Source organism: Martes martes, assembly GCF_963455335.1.
Source record: "Martes martes genome assembly, chromosome: 3".
Taxonomy (NCBI): Eukaryota; Metazoa; Chordata; class Mammalia; order Carnivora; family Mustelidae; genus Martes; species Martes martes.
In genome coordinates this window covers 81,260,853-81,284,346 of record NC_137890.1, presented here as the reverse complement: position 1 = coordinate 81,284,346, position 23,494 = coordinate 81,260,853, and the positions used below count along the sequence as shown (strand labels likewise).

Here is a 23,494-nt window from a genome sequence, read left to right as displayed (position 1 = left end):
CTTACATATTTTTAGTATTTACTAGTGATGTATAAATAGTGAAAAGAGATAAGCAGCACACTTAAGGAACAATATAGTATTGTATCATAAGTGTATTTAGATTTGTTTTTACTTTTAAAGCAATTTTGATCACTTATCTAATTTTAATTTTTTCTTATTAGCATTTTATTACTTTTTTAATATTTGAAGGTTGATAAATTTCTCGACTGTTTGAATAATTTTTCTTCAGGTAGCTTTGCTCTGTGAAAACATTAGAAAGAAGCTGTAAGAACTCTGGGTTTTTGATGGCTATGACTTTATGTCCCTTTTCTCTTTCACCTCTGCCCCCAAACTTTTGTATGTCAGTCTCTCTTATATATCCTTCTTTGTTTTTCTCTCCCTTTCTCATCATTTTAGGCCCATTAGCAATCTTACCGGCCTAGAAATTGTGGAGAATAATAAGGAATGATTCTCCACAATCATTACACTACACTTAGGTAGTGTAGGATGGTATAAAATGCTAGTAATTTTTCCTTTTTTCTTGTTATATTTTTGTTTATGAGAGTAATGTTTAACTATAGAAGAATTTTTGGAAAATCTGTAATTAAAAAATGAGGGAAAAAGATCCCCAGTATTATTATTATTATTTTAAAAGATTTTATTTATTTTATTTGACAGATAGAGATCACAAGTAGAGAGGCAGGCAGAGAGAGAGAGAGAGAGAGAGAGGAGGAAGCAGGCTTGCTGCCGAACAGAGAGCCTGATGCGGGGCTCGATCCCAGGAATCTGGGATCACAACCTGAGCTAAGGCAGAGGCTTTAACCCACTGAGCCACCCAGGTGCCCCCCCCCGCCCCCGTAGTATTACTAACTGAAGATTACCACTGTCAGTGCTTTGAGTGGTTATCTTTCAGCCTTTTTCCATTTATTTTAACTTTAAAATGTTAAATGTTGAAATGTGACTGTGAATAATATTGCTTCCTGTTTGTTTCCCACTTTACATTGTATTTTCTCATACCATTAACATTTATACACAAAAGTTTTAATGGCTGCACAGTAGATATGGATATACCATTCCTGTATTTGGTATTTATACTGTTTCCCATGTTTTCATATTTTGCTATTAGAAGTTTATGTTGAACATCTTTGTTTAAACTTCTCATTTCTTTAGAGTATATTCCTAGAAGTGAAATAACTAGGCCAAAGGATATCACTGCCACCTATCCTTCCAGAGATTTTTGGTTGAAAAAAAAATCTGTTTGGTTTATAGTGATTGTGAAAGAAATAGGTTTGTTATTATTTGATTTGGAAAATTTCTCCTACCTTCCAAGACCCTTTCCCTCTATGTGTAAATATATATTCATAGGTAGATCTGGGTTGGGGGAGGATGTATGTGTGAGTTTGTATGAGCATTTTAAAGTTGTAGAAATAATACTGTCATATTGCCTTCCGGAAAGGTCTTAACCAGTTTATACTATCAGCTGTATATAATTAATTTCTTTCATTGTAACCTTCTGGCTCTCATAAAAGTTTGAGAAATGATCATGCTCAAATCAATTTCAAAATAGTCATTTTGTCTTTATTGTAATTATAAATATATTTAAAACATTAGAGTATACAGAGGAAGATAATTAATCTCACCATCGAAATAGTACATTTAATTCTAACCTGAGATCATAGTTTAGGTATAGTTTTGTAAACTCTTTCCTCCTACCATCCCTTTGAATACCTAACAATAGATCTTGAACTTTTGTTCATATCAAGTCTGTATGTTTGCTTTTATTCTTTATTTAGCTGAGTTCCAGTTTTTACTATTTAAATAATTCTTAAGAATATTCTTATGCATGTATCCTAGGATGTTATTTCTTTAGGAATATTGCTGAGTCAAGGGGGCATATTGTAACAGTGTATTCCTGGGGGATGCCTGGCTGGCTCAGATGGTAGAGCATGTGACTCTTGATCTTGGTGTTGTGGGTTCGAGTCCCTGTTGGGTGTAGAGATTATTTTAAAAATACTTAAAAATAAAAGAATTGTGTTCCTGTTTACTGAAACTCATACAAGGGACTGTATATTACTTATCAGAAAAACTAAACAGACCTTTTGCTCCTTTGTTTTATGACTTAGCTTTTGTTTTTATGTGCTGCTTTTATTTGTAATAGGGAGTTATAAAATCTTGGCTATTTATACTGGCTCTAAGACTGATTGTGAATAAACTGTTACCCCTGATGTCCTTTGTATAAAATAGAGGGTTTAGACAAAACTTCTCTTCCTAAAAGTATTTCAATGTTGGAGGATGTGAAAATTTGAAAGTAGAAGAAATATAAGAGCGAAAAATAGATTAAGGGTGACATTTATACAGGGTCTAAAATTAAATAGTGGAAAAATCTTGCTATTTTTTCAAAATCAAGTTAATAGATGTCCTTAAGTTTAAATAGTTTCTTAAGTATGTATTCAAATGATAAACATACAAAATAAGAAATTCTAAGGAACCAGTAATTGTGTTGCAGGAAGCTATTTCTTCTGGCATATATGTTCAAATATAATTTTTGATTAGAGGCACTTCATAAGGTGAAATTTTTAGTTAGTGACTACAATTGACTCTCAAACATTGCAGGGATAAGGGGTGCTAACACCCCATCCCTTACCATACACTTGAAAATTAACATATAACTTTTGACTCCCCCCAAATTTAACTACTAGTAGCCTACTGTTTGTTTTGTTTTGCCAGTAGCCTACTGTTGACTGGAAGCTTTAACGATAAATAGTCAACACATATTTTTTACGGTATGTATTATATACTGTATTCTTACCGTAAACTAAGGTAGAGAAAAGAATGTTATTAAGAAAATCCTAAGGAAACGAAAATAACTATCATAAAAAAATCTGTATATAAGTGGATTCATACAGTTCAAACCCTTGTTGTTCAAGGGCCAACTGTATTTTCTTCATATTCTTTAATATTTTTACCTGTTTATTATAACTGGTCCATTACCTTCATAATACCAGGATAACAGGATAGCAGGATCCTAGAATGCACTCAGTTTACTCTGTGTATAAAATACAATTTTTGTGGTGAGGGATATTGTGGAGTAAGGTAAAATTTGAGTAGCAGTGTTAACGTAGCCCCTTGAAATCGTTAGGTTGTTTGATTGGATTGGAACCAGAAAATCACCCTCCTTAAGGTTTTGAGAGTAGAGAAGTTTTCCTGAGCTCCAGATGTATTTGTACTTCCTGTGGAAGGAAAGAATTTTTTTTTTTAATAGAAGGGCAACTTTTTATATATGGAAGTTCAAAATTTGGAAGAGCCTAGAAAGGAAAAAAAATTACTAGAGACGATCGGAATGGTGGTCTATGAAGTTTCATAGACCAACACCATGGTTATGGTATTGTCAGTGTAGTGAGGTTGTGGAGTAGTAACTAGTGTAGTAAGCTGGGCACTTCCTATTAAGCACTAAGGAAGCTTTCTGAAAAGAGAGAAAAGATAAATTACTCTGCAATCCAGAGTTAATAATGTTACACATCTTTTAATTCTGTGCGATGCTGAAACTGTTTGAAGGGAGAGAGTGATATGATGTTGGTCAGTATAAGTTGGCTTGTTATTTCTGTGTCACACTCTAATTTCTTTGAGATTATGTGGTCTAGAGTCCATGGAACTAAATATGAAAAACATGTTTTAAGGGGTGTCTGGGTGGCTTAGGTGGTTAAGTGTCCAACTCTTGATCTCTGGGTTTTGATCTTGGCTGTGGGTTCAAATACCGTGTTGGACTCCACCCTCAGTGGAGCTTTATGAGATAAGCTTTATCAGACCTCTACTAAATTTGTCAAAGGTTCTAAGTGGTCAAGATTTTATTATATTTTTATGTTGATGTATGTATTCCTTACTTAAAGGGATATTCTGTAAATTAATTCTTCCTGTCTAGTAAATAATGGCTAATATTTTTTAGTGCTTCCTCTATGCTAGTCACTGTGGTTTATTGCATGTATTATCATTTAATGTTACCATTCATATGAGGTTGGTACAATTTCCAGTTTAGAGAAGAGTTAGGCACAGAGTTTTAATTGGTGGAGTCTAAATGTCAACCAGGCATTCTTACTCCAAAACTTTGGTTTTTACACCTCTGCTATACTGCTGCCTTATTAATTTCTTAAACTTGTAGAAGATGGGCCGTTAAAACTCTTTATGTAATAGCATTGTCAGTGTGTATAAATATCTGTTTCATTACTTTTCCTTGTGCATTTTGTTTTTAAGATTCCTGGATTTCTCAGTCAGCTTCATTTCCTCGTAATCAGAAACAACCAGGGGTGGATTCTTTATCACCAGTGGCCTCACTTCCTAAACAAATTTTCCAGCCTTCTGCACAACAACAACAACAACAACCCGCTAAACCAGTTAAAGTCACTTGTGCAAACTGCAAAAAACCTTTACAGAAGGGACAGACAGCTTATCAACGAAAAGGATCAGCTCACCTCTTTTGTTCTACCACCTGCCTTTCTTCCTTCTCTCACAAGCCGGCTCCAAAGAAACTTTGTGTTATGTGTAAAAAGTAAGGTTTACTTTGCTTTTTTCTTTTCTTTTTTAATTGAAGTACGGTTCCATGGTATTACATTAGTTTCAGTTATACAACGTCGTGATTTGACAAGTCTGTAGGTTATGCTTTGCTCATCACAAGTGTGGGTAAGGTTTACCTTTCAACATAATTCCATGTGATTGAATACTGGTGGTATATAATTTTAGGGAAATTTTAAGAGTCTTACACTTGATCTTAGCCAAAAGGCTGAGAAGTGATTATAAGAGTCTTAGAGGTGAATTATGGTGTTTGAAATAGTGCTAAGCTAGTTGTTTGAATGTTAAAGCCAAAATGAAATGTGTGATGGCTTTGAAGATTTTTATTTATTTATTTGTCAGAGAGAGAGAGAGAGAGAAAGAAAGCGCACAAGTAGGGGGAGCGCACAAGTAGGGGGAGCGGCAGGTAGAAGGAGAAGCAGGCTCCTGCCAAGCAGGGAGCCCAGTGTGGGACTTGATCCTAGGACCCTGGGAATATGACCCCAGCCGAAGGCAGCTGCCCAACCAACTGAGCCACCCAGGCATCCCTGTGTGATGGCTTTGGAGGATTCTCTACCTCCTGGTGGCTTATGATTAAAAGACTTCCTATTTGGATAGGCTTTGGGGTTTGTTTGTTTATTTATGTATTTATTTATAAAAGATTTACTGATTTATTGAGAGTGAGTGAGCGCATCCCAAGCAAAGAATCCCAAGCAGATTCCATGCTGAGCATGGAGCCGGACTTGGGGCTTGATTCCTTAGACCTCGAACCTAGGCAAAATCAAAAGTGGGATGCCTAGCCAGCTAAGCTACCCAGGTGCCCCTGGGATTGATTTAAGTACTAGGCCCTTATAATTTTGTCTGTAATCTCCATTGTACTCCTTGAATTTGTCAAAAGACATATGTGTTTGTTTGCATTACTTAGAATTTAGTTCTGTATAAAATAGGTCAAATTTTGTACTGTCTTTGTATTAAGATTATTTTAAATTGGCAAGTCTTTGGATTTTATGTTTTTATGCTTGTTTTGAACATTAAATCGTTAGAATAATCATTAAGATTCAAGTGCCAGTTTTTTGATAGCCATGGAGAGAGACACTTCTCTCTTCTGCCAGTTTTTAGGCCTGGCTTCAACTAGTTAGAAATAAGTGGAATATTGGGGTACCTGGTGGCTTGGTTGGTTAAGTGTCCAACTCTTGATCTCAGCTCGGGTCTTGATCTCTGGGCTGTGAGTTTAAGTTCTCTGTTGGACTCCATGCTGAGTCTACTTAAAAAAAAAAAAAAAGGGATATGGTATATTATGTATGTGGTCAAACCAGGTATAGATTTTTTTTCTGTGCCTTCTCTTGGTGAAGCCCACGTTTGTGAGGATATTTTTAGATCTTAGAACTTTGAAAAAGGCTTAATGTTCTGTACAAGCTTAATATTGGAACAGTTATCTAGTTTTTAGACTACTTTATAGTAGGAGTCTTTTACATACTGTAATATAGGACCTTGAAATTCAGAATTTTATTAAAGGAAAACTTCATAGGTCTTTTTTTTTTTTTTACCATTTTTTTTAAACATTTTATTTATTTATTTGAGAGAGAGCAAGCAGAGGGGAGGAGGAAGAGGGAGAGGGAGAAGCAGGCTCCATGCTTAAGCAGGGAGCCGGATGTGGGGCTCAATCCCAGGACCCTGGGATCATGATCTGAGGCAAAGGCAGACGCTTAATTGACTGAACCACTCAGGTGCCCCATTTTCTACCATTCCTAATTGCATTTGGAGAGCTGTAGAGAATGTATAGAATGGTAGGTAGGGTTTTTTGGGGTTATGGGTATGGGGGTGTACTTAAGTTCAATTATCCTCTCTAAAATGTATGTCATATTTCTGTGACCTAGATCTTTCAAGCTTTCTACTTACCCATAGGAAAGAATTGACTAGGTGTTATAAATTTATACCTCAGATTAGGCCTGGGCATTAAACTCCATGTAAATAATAACAATTTAAAAAAAATTGTTTCCAGTATCTGAAAGCCTTGTTAAGGAGTTTGAAGATTAATTGAGTACTGGCAAAGATTTAATAGTATAAAATACTTTAGCTTCTTTTGTGCTCATATTTTATTTCCAAGAGGTTTTAAATAGTAAAAATGATTTAATGGACCTAAAAATGGTGTTTGATTCTCAGGGTTCAGTTTATGGGAATTAGAAATGTTAGTTACTACTCTTATATTTGATTTCTTTTAAAATAGAATTTTACTTTAAGTTGTTCTGTTTATTTTTCAGAGATATAACTACAATGAAAGGAACCATTGTTGCTCAAGTGGATTCTAGTGAATCCTTCCAGGAATTCTGTAGTACATCTTGTTTGTCTCTCTATGAGGACAAACAAAATCCTACTAAAGGAGCTCTAAATAAATCAAGATGTACAATTTGTGGTAAACTAACGGAGGTTTGTATTTTTGTGCCTTTTCCCTTTAATTCTAACTAATGGGAATATTCTTTATTTAATAGTTAAGATAAACTATTCTATCTGTGTATATTTCCTTAAAACTGTGGATACATAAAATTTATCTTATAAGTATCCCATTATGTAATCCCATTCTCCCATGAGGAGAATGATTTAGGAAATATTAAAATATAATATTAATTGACTCTCTTCTTGAGGTTTGGAACATGTAGAGACAAAACAATAGTGTTTAAACATATGGGCTGACTACCAAAGAAAGACAACAAACTAGAATGCTTAAGAAGGAGAGCAAATGGAGGGAATATTTTTTGATAACTTCACATTATTAAATGGTATTAAAGTTTTTGAATTTGAAGAAAAAGAAACCTGTGTGCTATATATACCTCATTTGAATTATGTACTTAATTTTAGTTCCTTTTGGATTTGTCTAAAGATTTCCAGTCTGTTTTAGAATTTTATACTAACACTATCCAAACTGGGTTGTTTCCTGTCATTTTTAGGTATTTCTAGAGAAGTTTGTAGTGATGTCAGTAGTGGTTCCCCGACTGCCATACATGTATTTCTTGAGTGTATAAAAATAGTTCAAAGAATAATGAAAGATATTTTTATTTTCTCTTTACCTCCCACAGAAAAATCATTGAAGCTTTTTTTTTCTTTTGGAGCACCTTGTTACTTAGTTACTTGTGATACTCATTTTGTTTGTTTGCTTGTTTTTAGATTCGCCATGAAGTTAGCTTTAAAAATATGACTCATAAGCTGTGCAGTGACCACTGCTTTAATAGATACAGAATGGCCAATGGTTTAATAATGAATTGCTGTGAACAGTGTGGAGAGTACCTGCCCAGCAAAGGTGCTGGAAATAATGTCCTGGTGATTGATGGTCAGCAGAAAAGATTTTGCTGTCAAAGTTGTGTCAGTGAATACAAACAGGTAATTCATGATCCAGTCAAAATTGGCCATTCTCTTGAATATGTTTTAAATTGTAATAGTTTTACTTTAGCAGCATTTATTAAGTAGGTTTATTGTTATTATCATTTAATTTCATTATTGTCTTCATCTCTTGGAGATAACCTATCCCAAATGAATACTGATATATGTAAATTATCGGGCATTGTTTGATTTTACATATAACGGTAAATGCAGAATGAATCCTCTTTTGAAATATTTGTTTATGGGTAGAAGAGAGGGGTTGCAAATAGTGATTTTTTTCAAAGCTTAGCAATGATTGTCTTATATTTCAGTGTTAAGTTTTTTTTTTTATTATTAAAAGATTTTATTTATTTATTTGACAGAAATCACAAGTAGGCAGAGAGGCAGGCAGAGAGAGAGGGGGGAAGCAGGCTCCCCGCCAAGCAGAGAGCCCGACATGGGGCTCCATCCCAGCAGCCTGGGATCATGACCCGAGCCAAAGGCAGAGGCTTTAACCCACTGAGCCACCCAGGTGCCCCTGTTAAGGTCTTTTGATTTAGTTTGTTTTTGCATATATATATATGGTTCAAAAGTAAAATGTGCATAAAAAAATATATTCAGAGAAGACCAGCTCCTGTTTCTATCTTTTCCTTTTGGTTCCTGTTCATCTTTTATAGGTATTAGCTTTTCAGTTCTTAATATTTTATATGTTCTGTTCTTTTTGAAAAATTAGGATAATATGTAATTCATTCCTAGTTTCTATTTTTTCTATAGAAAAGAGCATACTGTATGTGCTATCTTCTGTTTTTCACTTCATAGTATACCTTGGAAATTGTTGTATATCAGTGATAGATGAACTTTTCTCTTTTTTTTAATGGCTGCTCAAGTTAAATTTTCAGGAAATTTGTGAGCTGGTTATTAAAAACACTATTAAAATTAATTATATTAATATATAATAATTATATTAATAATAAACATAATAATTTATATTAGTCTGCTAGGGCTGCCATAACAAAATACCAGACTAGAGGTCTCAAACAACAAATTTATTTTCTTATAGTTCTGAGGCTACAAGTCTAAGATAAAGGTGCCTTTCTTGGTTGGTTTCTGGTGAGGGTGCTCTTTGGAGCCTTGCAGATAGCCTCCTCCTTGATACCTCTGGTCTCCTCTGTACCTGGTCTCCTTACCTGGTCTTTCCCCTTTGTAAAAGGGTGGTGAGGGGGAGGAGAGGAGAGGGGATCTCAGGTATTTCTTCCTCTTACAAGGGAGAACCTTAGTCTTGTCTGGTAAGGACCACACTGTTAGTACTCATTTAACCTTAACTGTCGCCTTACAGCCCAATTCCAAATATAATCTCATTAGGAGTAGAGCTTCAATGTACGAATTTTGGGGGGGACATAATTCAGACCTTACCAATATTGAAAACAAAATAAATACTCAAAATCTATTACTTCCTAATTACTGTATCTTAATATCTTTATTCTTAAGATTATTTGTTTCTTTTGTATTTATATAATGGAAATATTACACATAATGGTGTGCTTTTGTGCATCTCTTCCCAGTTTTATGTTTAGTTTCATTTTTTAGCCTGAAAGTAGCTATATTGGTAGTATTTTCATGGCCAGTGAAATTGCAAAATGTGCAAATTGGGATGTCTCCCTTAATCTCTGAAGAGCTAGTGGTTAATCATATCCCGGACAGCACTGGTGTATATGATAGTTTATTTGATCACTTTGCTATTGGATGGTATTGGGGTTATTTCCAGTTTTTTTGCAATTATAAGCAATAGATGATGAATAACTTGGTATGTACTTTATTCTGTGATGATATGGCATCGGGGTAGATTTCTAGAAGCTGAATTGCTTGTCTTAAGGAATCCATATGTTAGTTTGTTAGATATTGTTAAATTCCCCTCTGTTAAAATTGTACCAGTTTGCATTTCTCTCAGTAATATATGTGGAAGTGCCAGTTTCCCTGTTGCCTCTCCAGCTGAGAATATCAGCATTTCATTCTGGTTGGTAAAAATGATATGTTAATATTATGTAATTTGTATTCCTTTTATTAGGAGTGATGATGAGCAGTTTTTTTATTTCAGAACTAATTGTCTCCTTTTTTGTGACTGTTTACCCATTTTACCCATTTTTTGTTCGGGTTTTGATCTTCTCAGCATTTCCAGTTAAATTGAAAATTTTTATTTTGGGGTACCCGGGCCTCTGACTGTTGATCTCAGCTCAGGTATTGATCTCCTGGTTGTGAGTTCAGGCCCCTTATTGGACTCAACACTGGGTGTGGAGCCCACTTTAAAAATAAATAGAACATTTATTTTAATGAGCAAGATACATTTGTAATTTGTTTACAAACAGTTACTTAACTTCTGTCATGTTGCAAGTACTGTCTTAACTGCTGGGAATAATGCTTGTGGGAAGTAAAGTAGACATAGTTCCTGCTTTTGTAGGATTTGTATTGGTGTGGCATACTTCAAATTCTTTAGTGTTAGGAAAGCCATACGGAGATTGGAAGGACCATACTGATAATAATTTTCAAGACCTCATTATAGTGTTTGATGTTTGATGATTATGTTGGATTTATTATCTTCTGATATGTAGAAGGTTTGGTTGAGAGTGCTGGCTTTAAGTTGGTGTGGGTTAAAATCCTGGACCCACCAATAACCCATCTGTGTCATGAGCAAAATATTTAACCTTTGTGTCTTGCCTCATTTCACTATGTTTAAAGTTGTGGAATAGCAATCCCTGTCTTATAGTGTTATTAAAAGTGAAATCTGAGCCTTTCTTCTTGATTTTTAAGATCCTACTTCAAGAAACTGAACATTACCAATTCTCTATCTGCCCCTTTTTGTTCTCTGCCAATTACTATCCCCTTCTACCTCCTAAAAAATACACACTGTCTTTGACTTCTAACATGGTTTGACTTTTTATAAAGTTATGTAAGTGGCATTAATATGTAATGATACTCCGCCATGTTATGTGTAACTGTGATTGGATATTTATATAATTTTTTGTCATGTAAAATTTTAAATTTTATTGTCAAATTTAACAGTTTTTCTTTTATTGCTTCTGGATTTTGTTTTATATACTTTTCCTCACTCCCAGACTATAAAGGAATGCTTTTGATATTTTCCTTCTGTTTGCAAGGCTTTAAATCTTGAATGCATTTAATGGAATTCTGGTATATTGTTGAATTATGGGTCAAATATTATCTGCATCCAAATGACTGTCCTTGAGAATCAGCATCTAAGTGATGTCAAAATGTCCTATCATAGAACAAGGGATTTCATTCTATTCGTTATATCAATATGTTCCTGTTAAATTCATAAATATTTTGGGATACCTTGGGTGGCTCAGTCGGTTAAGCGATTGCCTTATAGGGCTCCCTGCTCAGTGGTGCTTGTGTGAGCTCTCTCTGTCACACAAATAAATAAATAAAATCTTAAAAAAGGGGGAAAAATAAATTCATAAATATTTTATCTTCTTGTTGCTATTTTATTTTAAAGATTTTGTTTATTTGAGAGAGATTGAGTGAGCACTTAGAGACTTGGGCAAAAGCAGGGGGAATAGCAGACGTGGAGGGAGAATCCCTAGCAAATTCCACACCGAGCACTGACCCTAACTCTGGGCTCTATCTCACAACCCTGAGATTCATGACCTGAGTAGGACTTAACTGACTGAGCCACCCAGGTATGCCTTATGCTATTTCAAATGAGGTTTTCTTTTCCATTACTTTATATATGTGCATACATATATGTATGCACATAATTTTAATTGATTTTAAATGCCTGCTATCTAACTAAATCATCATTATTGGTTAATTTTCTTGAATTTTTTTTTTTTTTAAGATTTTATTTATTTGACAGACAGAGATCACAAGCAGGCATAGAGGCAGGCAGAGAGAGAGGAGGAAGCAGGCTCCCTGCCGAGCAGAGAGCCCGATGCGGGGCTCGATCCCAGGACCCTGAGATCATGACCTGAGCTGAAGGCAGAGGCTTTAACCCGCTGAACCACCCAGGCGCCCCAATTTTCTTGGATTTTTAACTAAACCATCATACCATCTGCAAATAGAAAGTGTAGATCTTTCTTTACATTTCTCATTCCCATTATTATTTTGTCTTGCCTGATGGTATTTCCTAATAACTCCAGTATAGTTTTGAATAGTGGAAGTAGTAAACATCTTTGTTTTTCCAGTGGGAATTTCTTTCGTGTTTCCTTATTAAATTAGATGCTGGCTTTAGGGTTGAGGTAAATAAGTTTTACCATATTAAAGAAGCACCCATTGAATTTTGTTTTCTGAAGTATTTTATCAAAAATAAATGTTGAGTTTTGAAGATCTTCAGTGTTTGTGGAGGTGATTGTATCATTTTTTCTCTCCTTTTAACTTTAATACATGAATTATTTTAATGAGTTATTTTACAACCCATCTAACCATTCTTGCATTACTAGAATAAACCATACGAGGTCATCATATTTCAAATGTTTAGTTGTCATTGTTTATATTTAGTACTTTCCCATTGGTATTCATAAGTGACATTGGTCTTTAATTTCCCTTTTTGAGTGCCTTTTTTTAAGATACCAGTGTTTTATTTGCTTTAAAAAATGCTAAAGAGCAAAATTCTTATCTTTTCATGCTTAAAGCAATAAAAATGAAAATAAATTAAATATTTAACTCAAAAGGTTATAAAAAGAAACTGTGAGAAGAAAAGAAGTAAAAATAAAAGTAGGAGTAAGTTAAGAAATAAAAACAGTACCAAAATAACCCAGAATGTTGCCTTTATGGTAAGTTCTGTGAAAAACTAGACCAACTGATCATTAATCAGGGAAAGGTTTAAAAACAGTGGAAATGGAAGAAGGTTATTTAAAAGAGACTACTTTGTATATAACTTTATATAAAAATGTTGAAAATGTAGATAGAGTAATTTTCTGTGAAAATATAATTTTTGTGTATATGAAAATAGAATTTACCGGGCCCCTAGGTGGCTCAGTGGGTTAAAGCCTCTGCCTTCGGCTCAGGTCATGATCCCAGGGTCCTGGGATTGAACCCCGCATCAGGCTTTCTGCTCAGCGGGGAGCCTGCTTCCTCCTCTCTCTCTCTCTCTCTCTGCCTACTTGTGATCGCTGTCAAAAAACAAAAAAAAGTAAGTATAATTTACCTAAATTGACTCCAGAGCAGATAAATTAAGGCTGAGAAATTTCCATGGAATAGAGATCGTTATCAGTGAACTACCCCACAAAAAGAAACAGACTCCAGTGTTTCTTTTCTTTCTTCTTCTTCTTCTTCTTTTTTTTTTTTTTTTAAAGATTTTATTTATTAGAGAAAGCACTAGCAGAGAGGGAGAAGAGAGGGAGGGAGAAGCAGACTTACCTGAGCAGGGAGCTTGACTTTGGGCTGGATCCTAAGACCCTGGGATCTTGACCTGAGGTGAAGGCTGACTCTTAACTGACTGAGCCACCCAGGACTACCTGCTCGTTTCATAGGGAAATTCCATCAGATTTAAACAGGTAATCTCAGTGCTATTTAAAACCATTCCAGAACATAAAATGGGAAGAAAATATAACTCATAGTTTTAAAAAAAAATTGTGATAAATATGTATAAAACAAAATTTCCAATTGTTTTGAGATATTTTTAAGTATACAGTTGAGTGTCCTATGAAATACATTCATAACATGCAGTCATCATCTCTATTTTTAGAACCTTTTAATGACTGAAACAAACTGACAAGCCAGGAACTCCTCATTTTCTCTTACCTCCTTGGTGCCTGGTAATCGCTAATCTACTTTGTGTCTTTATGAATTTGCCTATTCTAGATATTTCATATACTTGAAGTCATACTTTATCCTTTTGTGTTTGGTTTATTTCCTTAGGATAATGTTTTCAGTTTTCATCCATGTTGTAGCATTATTTTTTACTTCTGAATAATATTCATATATAGATCACATTTTGTTTATCCATTCATTTGTTGCAGGGTGTTTTGGTTGTTTCCAGCCTTTTGGCTAGTGTGAATCATGCTGCAGTGAGCATTGGCATGCAAGTATCAGTTTGAGTCGTGGTTTATAGTTCTTCTGGGTATATACCTAAGGTTGATTTGGTTGGTCATAGGCTAGTTTAGCTCTCTTAGGAAATGTAAAACTATTTTCTGGAACAACTGTATTGGTAATTTTACAGTCCTGACAGCAGTACATGAGATTTCCATTTTCTGTACCTCTTCCCAGCACTTAATTACTTTTTGCTTTTTAACATTTTTTGAAAATTTTATTTTAATCATCTGAGTAGATGTGAGGTGGTATTTATGGTTTTGATTTGCATTTCTCTGATTACTAATGATGTTGATGTATTTTTTGTGCTTATGGGTGATTTGTATATCTTCTCTGGAGAAGTATTAATTCTTTGCCCATTTTAAATTGCATTGTGTTTTCCTTTTTTTCAGTTGTAGGGTTTTTTTGTTTTTTTTTTTTTTAAGATATTATTTATTTATTTGAGGTAGAGTGAGCAAGAGAAAGAGCATGAACTGGTGGGGGGCAGAGGGAGGGGGAAAAACAGGTTCCCCATTGAGCAGGGAATCCAATAGGCTCCATCCCAGGACCTGAGCTGAAGGCAGATGCTTAGCCGACTGAGCTACCCAGGCGCCCTTAGGAGTTTTTTGGGTTTTTTTTTAATCTGTATATTAACCCCTTCTTTCTTTCTTTTCTTTCTTTTTTTTTTTTTTTAAGACTTATTTATTCATTTGAGAGAGAGTGAGAGAGTGAGAATAAGAGAGCCCTGGAGCATGGGTGGGGCAGAGAGGCAGAGGAAGAGGGAGTCCCAAGCAGACGGCACTGAATGCAGAGCTTGAAGCCCCTTGTGGGGCTCAGTTTCAGGACCTGGAGATCACCACCTGAGCCAAAACCAAGAGTTGACTGGCTGCTTCCCCTACTGTGCCACCCAGATGCCCCTAATCCCTTATTTGATTTATGGTTGCAGATAATGTTTCCCATTTATTGGTTGCTTTTTTACTTTCTTGATAATGTCATTTGATGTACAAAAATTTTAATGTTAAAGTCCAGTTAACCTTTTTTCCTTTGTTGATTATGTCTTTGGTGCCATATCTAAGAATTTGTTGCCAAATCAAGGGTTAAAATGACTTATTCCTGTCAGCTTTATGGTTTTAACTCTCACATTTAGGTCTTTGGCCCATTTTGAATTAAATTTTTGTCTATGATGTGAGATAGGCAGCCAGCTTAGTTCTTTTGTATATGGAAATCGAGTTATCCCAGCATCATCTGTTGAAGAGAGTGTTGTTCCCATGGAATGAACTTGTCATACTTGTCAAATATTATTTGGCCATAGGTGGGTTGGTTTATTTCTGGACTCTCATTTTATATTCCATTGGTCTACATGTCTGTTCTAGTGCAGGTGCCACATTGTTATGATGACTGTGTCTTTGTAGTAAGTTTTGAAATTAGTTCTTTGTTCTTGAACTTTGAACTTTGTTCTTTGAACTTTGTTCTTCTTTAAAGATTGGGTATTCTAGACCCATTCCAGTGTTACGTGAATTTGAGGATCGGCTTTTCCATTTCTCTAGTAAAGATGATTAGAATTTGGATGGTGATTGCACTGATTCTCTAGATTGTTTTGGGTAGTATTAAAATTTCAACAATGTGTTAAATCTTCCTGTTTGTGAATATGGGATTGTCATCCTTCATTTAGACCTTTCGTAACTTCTCTCAGCAGTTTGTACTTTTCAGTGTACAAGTCTTCACTTCCTTCAGTATATTTATTTATTTATTTATTTATTTAAATTTTTTTATTTTAATAAACATATAATGTATTTTTATCCCCAGGGGTACAGGTCTGTGAATCGTCAGGTTTACACATTTCACAGCACTCATCATAGCCCATACCCTCCCCAATGTCTATTTCCCCACCACCCTCTCCCATCCCCCCTCCCCCCCTTCAGTATATTTATAAGTATTTTATTCTTTTGAACGCTATTGTTAATAGAATTGCTTTATGAATTTCCTTTTCAGAGTATACATTGCTAGTATTTAGAAACACAACTGATGGTTAAGTGTTGATCTTGTACCTGCAACTTTGTTGAATTTATTAGCTCTAGTAGCTTTATTGTGGATCTCTTGGAATTTTCTCCATATAGAGTCATGCCATCTGCAAATAGCAGTAGTTTTTGCTCTTCCTTTCCAATTTGGATGCCTTTTATTTCTTTTTCCTCACTGTTCTGGCTAGAATTTTCACCATTTTGTAGACTAGAAGAAGTGGTGAAATTGAGGAGCCATGTTTTTTTTTCTGATCTTACAAAGGAAAAACCTTGTGTCTTTGTTGAGTCTGATGTTAGCTGTGGGTTGTTCATATATGGCATTTATTATGTTGAGGTAGTTTTATTGTTAGTTTGTTGAGTTTTTTTATTTTTTTTTAACCATAAACGTGTGTTGGATTTTGTCAAACTTTACCATTTGAGATTATGATGGGATTTTTACCATCATTGTATTCATGTGTTTTAATATATACATTACCTTCTATTGAACCACTCTTGTTTGTGGGATATAATACTTTCAGTATGCTGCTGAATATGGTTAACATTTAACATTCTAAATTTTATAACTAATTTGAGGTGATAACTTAATTGGCATTTAAGAACTCTGCTCCTGTATAGCTCTGCCCTTATTAATGTTGTAATAAGTTACATCTTAGATATTGTTTGCATAATAACAGATTTACAGTTGTGTTTTGTGCATTTGGACTTACAAACCAAAAATATAGCAGTATTGCTTTTTATATTTGCCCATGTAGTTACTTATTCTAAGATCCTTATTTCTTCATTCTGCTGGAGTTACTTTTTAGTTTCCTTTTCATATTGGCATAAATCTTTGACTCTCTTTAGCATTTCTTGTAGATTAGATCTGGTGGTAATAAATTCTTTCAGTTTTTTATTTGGGTATGTCTTTATTTCTTCATGTTTGGATAATAGCTTTGCCAGATGTAGTATTTTTTTGAAATTTTTTTTTCTTTCAACATTTAATATATGTCATCTTACTGCCTTTTGGTTTCCACGTTCTCTGATGAGAAAATGGTGGAAAATCTTACTGAGGATTCTTTGTACTTGATGAATAGCTTGTCTGTAGCTACTCAAGAATCTCTGTGTCTTTCAGCAATTTGATTATAATGTGTCCTCTTGTGTGTCTTTTGAGTTTAATCTTACTTACAAGTTGTGCTTTTCAGCGTTCTAGATTTGTTTCCCATCATCAGACTTACGAAGCTTTCCGTCATTCTTTCTTTTCTTTTTTAAAGACTTTATTTATTTATTTGAAAGAAAAAGAGAGCCAGAGAGAGAGCAGGACCAGGGAGAGGAACAGAGGGAGAGGGAGCAGCAGATTTCCCTGTCGAGCAGGGAGTCCTGTGCTGGAATCCATCCCGGGACACTGGGATCATGACCTGAGCTGAAGGCAGACACTCAACCGACTGAGGCACCCAGGTGCCCTCAAGCCATTATTTCTTGAAATAATCATTCTTTGTTCTCTATTCTTCTGGGCCTCTCATAGTGCAAATATTGGTCCACTTGATCTGTCCTAATAGGTTCTTTAGGCTTTGTTCACTTTACTTGGTTTTTTTTTTTTTCTTTCTGCTCTTCAAAGTGTAGTTTCAGTTTGGGTCTTGTTACTGCTGTTGAAAATCCTGACTGTACCAGTTCTCATCTTGAATAGGTAGGTGACAGGGTACCTTGTTACTTCCTGATAGGATCGAAGTTCAGGCTCCATGTTTGGCCTTTTCTCACATCATCCTAGTTGGGTTGCTGCAGCGGGGCACTTCACTGTAGCCAGGCCAAAGTAGAGTTGAGGCTCTCCTCTTGTCCTTTTCTTGTGTGGGTGGAGTTAGTGCCACATTGTCCTGTGGTGTTTGGATTGAGTAGAGGGGCTATTGACTAAAAGTTTTCTGTCTTTCTATGCCAGTTGTATTTCTCTTATAGCTGTGTCATTTTCTGTTGCTGCCTTTAAGGTTTTTTTCTTTGTCTTTATTTTTATTCAAATTTTAATTTTATTTAAAATTTTCAGGAATGGGTTTGCTCAGCTTCTTTTATCTTCTGCCTAATTTGCAATGTTTCCTCTCCCTTCAGGACTATAGTGACTTTTATTCTTTGTTGAAAGAGGCCAAATAGGGAGCCTGAACTTCTGTATATTTTTTACAGCCCTACAGATCCCTGAGGCTCTGTTTTTTATTTTTCCCATCCAAGTCTGTTTTCTTTCAGTTCAGTTTGGATTATTTCTCTATTTCCCTTCGATGATTCTTTCCTCTGTCTTCAATGATTCTTTCCTCGGTCTTACCGTTCTGCTATTGGTTGGGGTTTTCTCTTGTTGTTTGCTAATAATTTTTCAGAATGGTATTTTGTTGTTTTTTGGGTTTTTGTTTTGTTTTTAGTTTCAGAGGTAAAGTTTAGTGATTCATCAGTTACATATAACACCCAGTACTCATTACGTCAAGTGCCCTTCTTAAGGTCTGTTACCCAGTTACTCCATCCCCCACTCACCATCCCTCCAGCAACCCTGTTTGTTTCCTAAAGTAAAGAGTTACAATGGTTTTAATGTGACAGAAAAATTAAGCAGATAGTATAGGGTTCTCTTTGATGGCCTTTTATTGATACCTTAAATCATTAAGATAACATTTGTTGCCGTTAATGAACTGGCATTAATGTATTTGTTATTATGTGAAGTCATTACTTTATTCAGATTTCCTTAACTATTATATAATGTACACTTTCTGATCCTGGATTCCATCTAGTATACCACATTATACTAGTTATGACATTTTCTCAGACTTTTTATTGTTTTCGATGACCTTGATAGGTTTTAGGATTTAGGTATATTGTAAGATGCCCCTCTATTGGAATTTGTTTGAAGTTTTCTCATCATTAGACAGATTGGGGCTATAGGTTTTTAGGAGGAATGTCACAGAGGTGTTTACTTTTTACACTGCCATTTTCATCACATCACAAGAGTACATCTATCAACATGATTTAAAATGACTGTTGAAGTTGATGTTGCACCTTGCTGCAGTAGCATTTGTCAAGGTTCTCCATTGTAAAGTCTCCACCCCATTTCCATGTTGTACTCCTTTTTTCTTTCTTTCTTTCTTTTTTTGTTTTTTTTGGAGAGTGAGAGTGTGTGTGCCCAGTAGGGGAGAGGAGCAAAGTGTGAGGTGGAGAGAGAGTCTCAAGCAGGCTCCATGCCCTGTGCCAAGCCTGAGGCGGTGGCCTGAGGTCAGGACCAAAGCTGAAATCAAGAATTAGCCCTTAACGGACTGAGTCACCCAGGCTTTCCCCTTGTTGTATTCTTGAGGATGAAGTCACTCTCTCCTTTAGGGTGGAGAGTATATAGCTAATTGGAATTTTTCTGCATAAGAGATTTATCTTTTCTCCTTCATTTATTCATTTATTTAGTCACTAATATTAGTAGGGACTTGTGGATATTTTATAATTTTGGGCTATAATAAAATATAGTTTTATTTTCTTGGTCAAAATTTTCTAGCTTTGGCCATTGGGAGCACTTTCACTTGGCTCCTGTGTTCTTTCGACATATCCTATCCATTGATTTTTAAAATTTCTATTAATGGGTTTTTTTAGTCCTTGAATTTCCATTCGGTTCATCTTTATATCTCCTTTTTTTTTTAATATGAATTTGTATTTTTTCATTGTTAAGTATATTTTTATTCTTTGTTGAAACATTTTTATCATGGCTGCTTTAAAAATCTGTCATAACTCTAACATCTCTGTTTTTTCATTGTTAGCATCTACTGATTGTTTTTTCCATTTATTTATTTTATTTTATTATTATTATTTTTTTGGGATTTTATTTATTTATTTGAGAGAGAGCAACAGAAGGGTGAACGGCAGAGGGAGAAACAGACTCCTCAATGAGCAGGGAGCCTGATGTGGAACTTGATCCTGGGGCTCCGGGATCATGACCTAAGCTGAAGGCAGATGCTTAACCAACTGAGCCACCTAGTCACCCATCTTTTTCCATTTAAATTGTGGTTTTTCTGGTTTTTGATATTTTTGATGGGATATATGATTTTTTTTTTTAATCAAAGCGTGGAAATTTTGGGTATTATGTTATTATATTCTGGATCTTAATTAAACCTTCTGCTTTAGCTGGCTTTATTTGACACTGCTGTGGTAGGAGTAGGAAGGCCTAACCTCAGTACTGACAGGTGTAGGTTGAGATTCAGGCTGTCCATTTGGTCTCTCTTGACACCCATTGAGGTGAGAGGAGCTCTGTGTTAGTGCTGGATGAGGATAGGAATTCTGGATCCCCTCTGGGCTTTGGCTTAGCCACCCTACCTGGGAGGAGTAGAATTACCTCTTTACTGCTCCCCACATAGCCTCCACTGACACCAAATGATTCCATTCTAGTGGATTTAGAAAATATTCTTTGTACTATCATTAAATAGAATAAAAATTATTTTTAAAAGTATTTCTTTTTTCATTCTGTAAAATATTTTCGTGTTTAATTCATATATTGCATGTTTATAATTTACAAGTAAATAAATGGAAATCCATGCATACATTATTACTTGACAAGGGGACACAATCAGACATGTTTGGAGACCACTACACAAGATGCTATATTGAATGTCTTTTCCTGTAGTCTGGGGGAAGTAAAACTCTATGGTGCTCTTTTCTTAACCCTTGTCCTCCCCTCCCTTTTTGACATTTGTCTCTAACATTTAACTTGGCTGCCATTGTTTATATATCCCCATTGCTGAATTAGTTTCTGGAATATACTGATTCAGGTAATTAATAATCTAGGTCCTGGCAGTGGAGACTGTATAATACTTAACACTTCTCTTTCAGTATTTTATTTTCCATTTTGACTTTAGTGGAAAGCAGGATGCTTTCTGCAAGGAGTAAAGATGTAAATTCGAATGTGCTGTAAACTGTCATGTGTTCTAAAAAGAGTTTCCAGAGCAACCCATTTGCCAATAATGAAAACTAACTGCATAATCTTCAAATCACTTAATTTAGAATGCTTTGAGGTACCCTAGGCTGTAATGAGATCTTAGAATACATTGTCATCTAAGAAATAATGTTTTTTTTGGCTAGGGTTACTTAGAGGCAAGTCAAGTAAGTTTAAGGGTCTGTTTATAATTTGTTACCCATTATTATTATTTTATCATTAAATGATTTTTTTTTTCCTATAGGATAATTGAAATAATAATGGCACTGGGGATAGAACAGATAGGCATTTTTAAAAGTTGGAATGAGTTTATAAGACAGACAATTAAGAACCAACTTTTACAGATTGTCTATTTACCTTTCAATTAAGCAGCCTTTAAAAAAATTTTTTTTGAAGTCTTTTAAAATATTTTTTTTAGGTAGGTAGCCATCCAAGCTTCCTGAAGGAGGTTCGAGACCACATGCAGGACTCTTTCTTAATGCAGCCTGAGGTAAGGAGAACTATAGTGGTGGTTAAGCCCTTAACAATTTCATGTACTGCTACTGTAATATGTAACTGAAAAATTATGTGCATTTTGAAGTATATTGAAATTTATGAACTTAAAATATATCAGATGACTGTTTTCTTATGTTTTGGCAAAATTTATTTCACTAAATTTTACATCTATTGTGATATGTTCATTTGCTTTTAGGTATTTTTATTAACAGTTATTTTCAAATAAAAAATTTGTTCACAGTACCTTGTGTATAATAGGCATTTACCTAGAATATAAAAGGCCCTCTCTTGTGCCTACCTGAAAGATAATAAAAACCCTTTACTTTGTAAAAATTTCCCAATTCATATTCCTTAATCCAGATGAATACTACATAAATATGTGAATAATTAATGTATATAATTAATAATTATAACTGTAGTATAGGAATTAATATTGACATACTATTGCTATATGATTAATCTGTATGCCTTATTCACATTTTAAAACATTAATGTCCCTTGTAGCAAATGAAAAAAAAAAATTACTTCTTGTTTAGAATCCAGTCCTGGATTGTAGGCCATTATTTCTTTAAAAATGTTTGTCTCCCCGGTCCCCTTTTTCTGAGATCCCAATTCCAGATATATTAGATTTCCTGCTTTTGTCCCATGGTCCCTGTGACTCTATTATTTATTGGTTTTCTTTTTTTTTTCTTTTGGTCTTTTAATTTTGTTCATTTTGGAGAGTGCTGTTGTGTCTTTAATTTTACTAATCTTCTCTCTTACACTGTTAGTCCCATATGGTATATTTTATGTCTCAGATGTTGTATTTCCCATCTCTAGAAGTTCTTCCTGGGTCTTTTTTATATCTTCTATTCCTTGCCTCATTATGTTCATGTTTTCCTCAACTGCTTTCTTGAATACATCAGCATATTTATCATAGCTCTTTTAACATTTTTGCCTACTGTTTTCTTAGCTGTCATTTCTAGATCTTGTTTCCACAGCTTGATTTTTAAAAAAATTTCTATATAATGAGTTATATTATTATGTTTTGTGGAATGTTTAAAAGTCATTGTTTTATATCTTTTGTGTAGTTTTCTGATTTTTAAAAGTGGGAGGTTAAATCTAGTCTCTGTACTCCACCATGGTTGAGGTTGGAAGTCCTGTCTGCTTTAATCTGAAATAGTTCCTAGTCTTCGTCTTTAATGACTTTAACATTTTTGAATACTACAGGACATTTAGTAGAGTGCCCCTTAATTTCAAGTACATCAAACTTTTATCTCTTGAGTACCTTCCCATGTGCTTCACTCATTTGGTCAAAATGTAGTAAAAGAGATGTATTACATACAATGTAAAAGAATAAATTAGGGGGAAGTTTTATTTAAAATCATGTGATGATTAATTTCGATATTCATATGGAATTGGGTAAAATTCATGTATAAGGTACCATTTTTCAATGAATAGACTGAACAGGAGCCAATTTGCCATAAATTCCACTTTATATTTACCTTTACCTCACCAATATCTTACTTTAATTAGTTCTACCTTATTCTTTTTCACCGAATTTGTAAGTGGGTTTATTTTCTCCCATGCCTGCATGGAGAATATAATAATTGTGAATTTGTTACAATGAATTTAATTTTTTTAAAAACTCAATGTATAATTTATAGGATGAATGAAATTTAAATATTTTGATTGTTTACACATGTAACAGAAAACATGGCATGAACAGATACTTCTTTTTTTTTTGTTTTTTACTAATGTTCTTTCATTAAATGGGTCCTTTTATTTTTGAAGAAGTGGTGGCTGTGAAAGTGGCTGTGTTAAAATATTTTCAATATCAATGATTCTATCTTTCTGATAGTACTTTCTCATTCTCTTCAGATAAAAGTATTTGTCAGTGTGGACCAGTTGCTTAGCTCCTTGTTTACTTGACCCAATTCAACTGGTCTACTTTTTATTGGTACGTCTTAAAACTTACTAATTACTTAACCATTCTGCCAATAAAATTATTGTCAACTTGAAGGATGTTTCTAATAAGTTAAAAAAAAATCTAATCCAGGATTAGATTAGATGGTTGGACTTCATTTATATTGATAAAAGAATTCTTGATGGGTGCTGCTACATGCAGGTCTTGTACAAACATCTACAGAGAGTTGATTGCTTTTTTCTCTTTGTGATCTAATGGCAAGTGTCC

General features: G+C 34.5%; 1 protein-coding gene across 1 annotated transcript in view; it reads left to right on the top strand.

Annotated features, from left to right (window-relative positions):
• The window catches only part of ZMYM2 (zinc finger MYM-type containing 2), a 113,432-nt gene that overhangs the window by 34,442 nt on the left and 55,496 nt on the right, over positions 1–23,494 (top strand). Inside the window, exons 4-7 of the mRNA XM_080798286.1 lie at positions 4,228–4,522; positions 6,783–6,948; positions 7,684–7,896; positions 21,245–21,316. Of these exons, the coding sequence (XP_080654412.1) occupies positions 4,228–4,522; positions 6,783–6,948; positions 7,684–7,896; positions 21,245–21,316 (746 nt within the window). The remainder of the gene's footprint in view (positions 1–4,227; positions 4,523–6,782; positions 6,949–7,683; positions 7,897–21,244; positions 21,317–23,494) is intronic.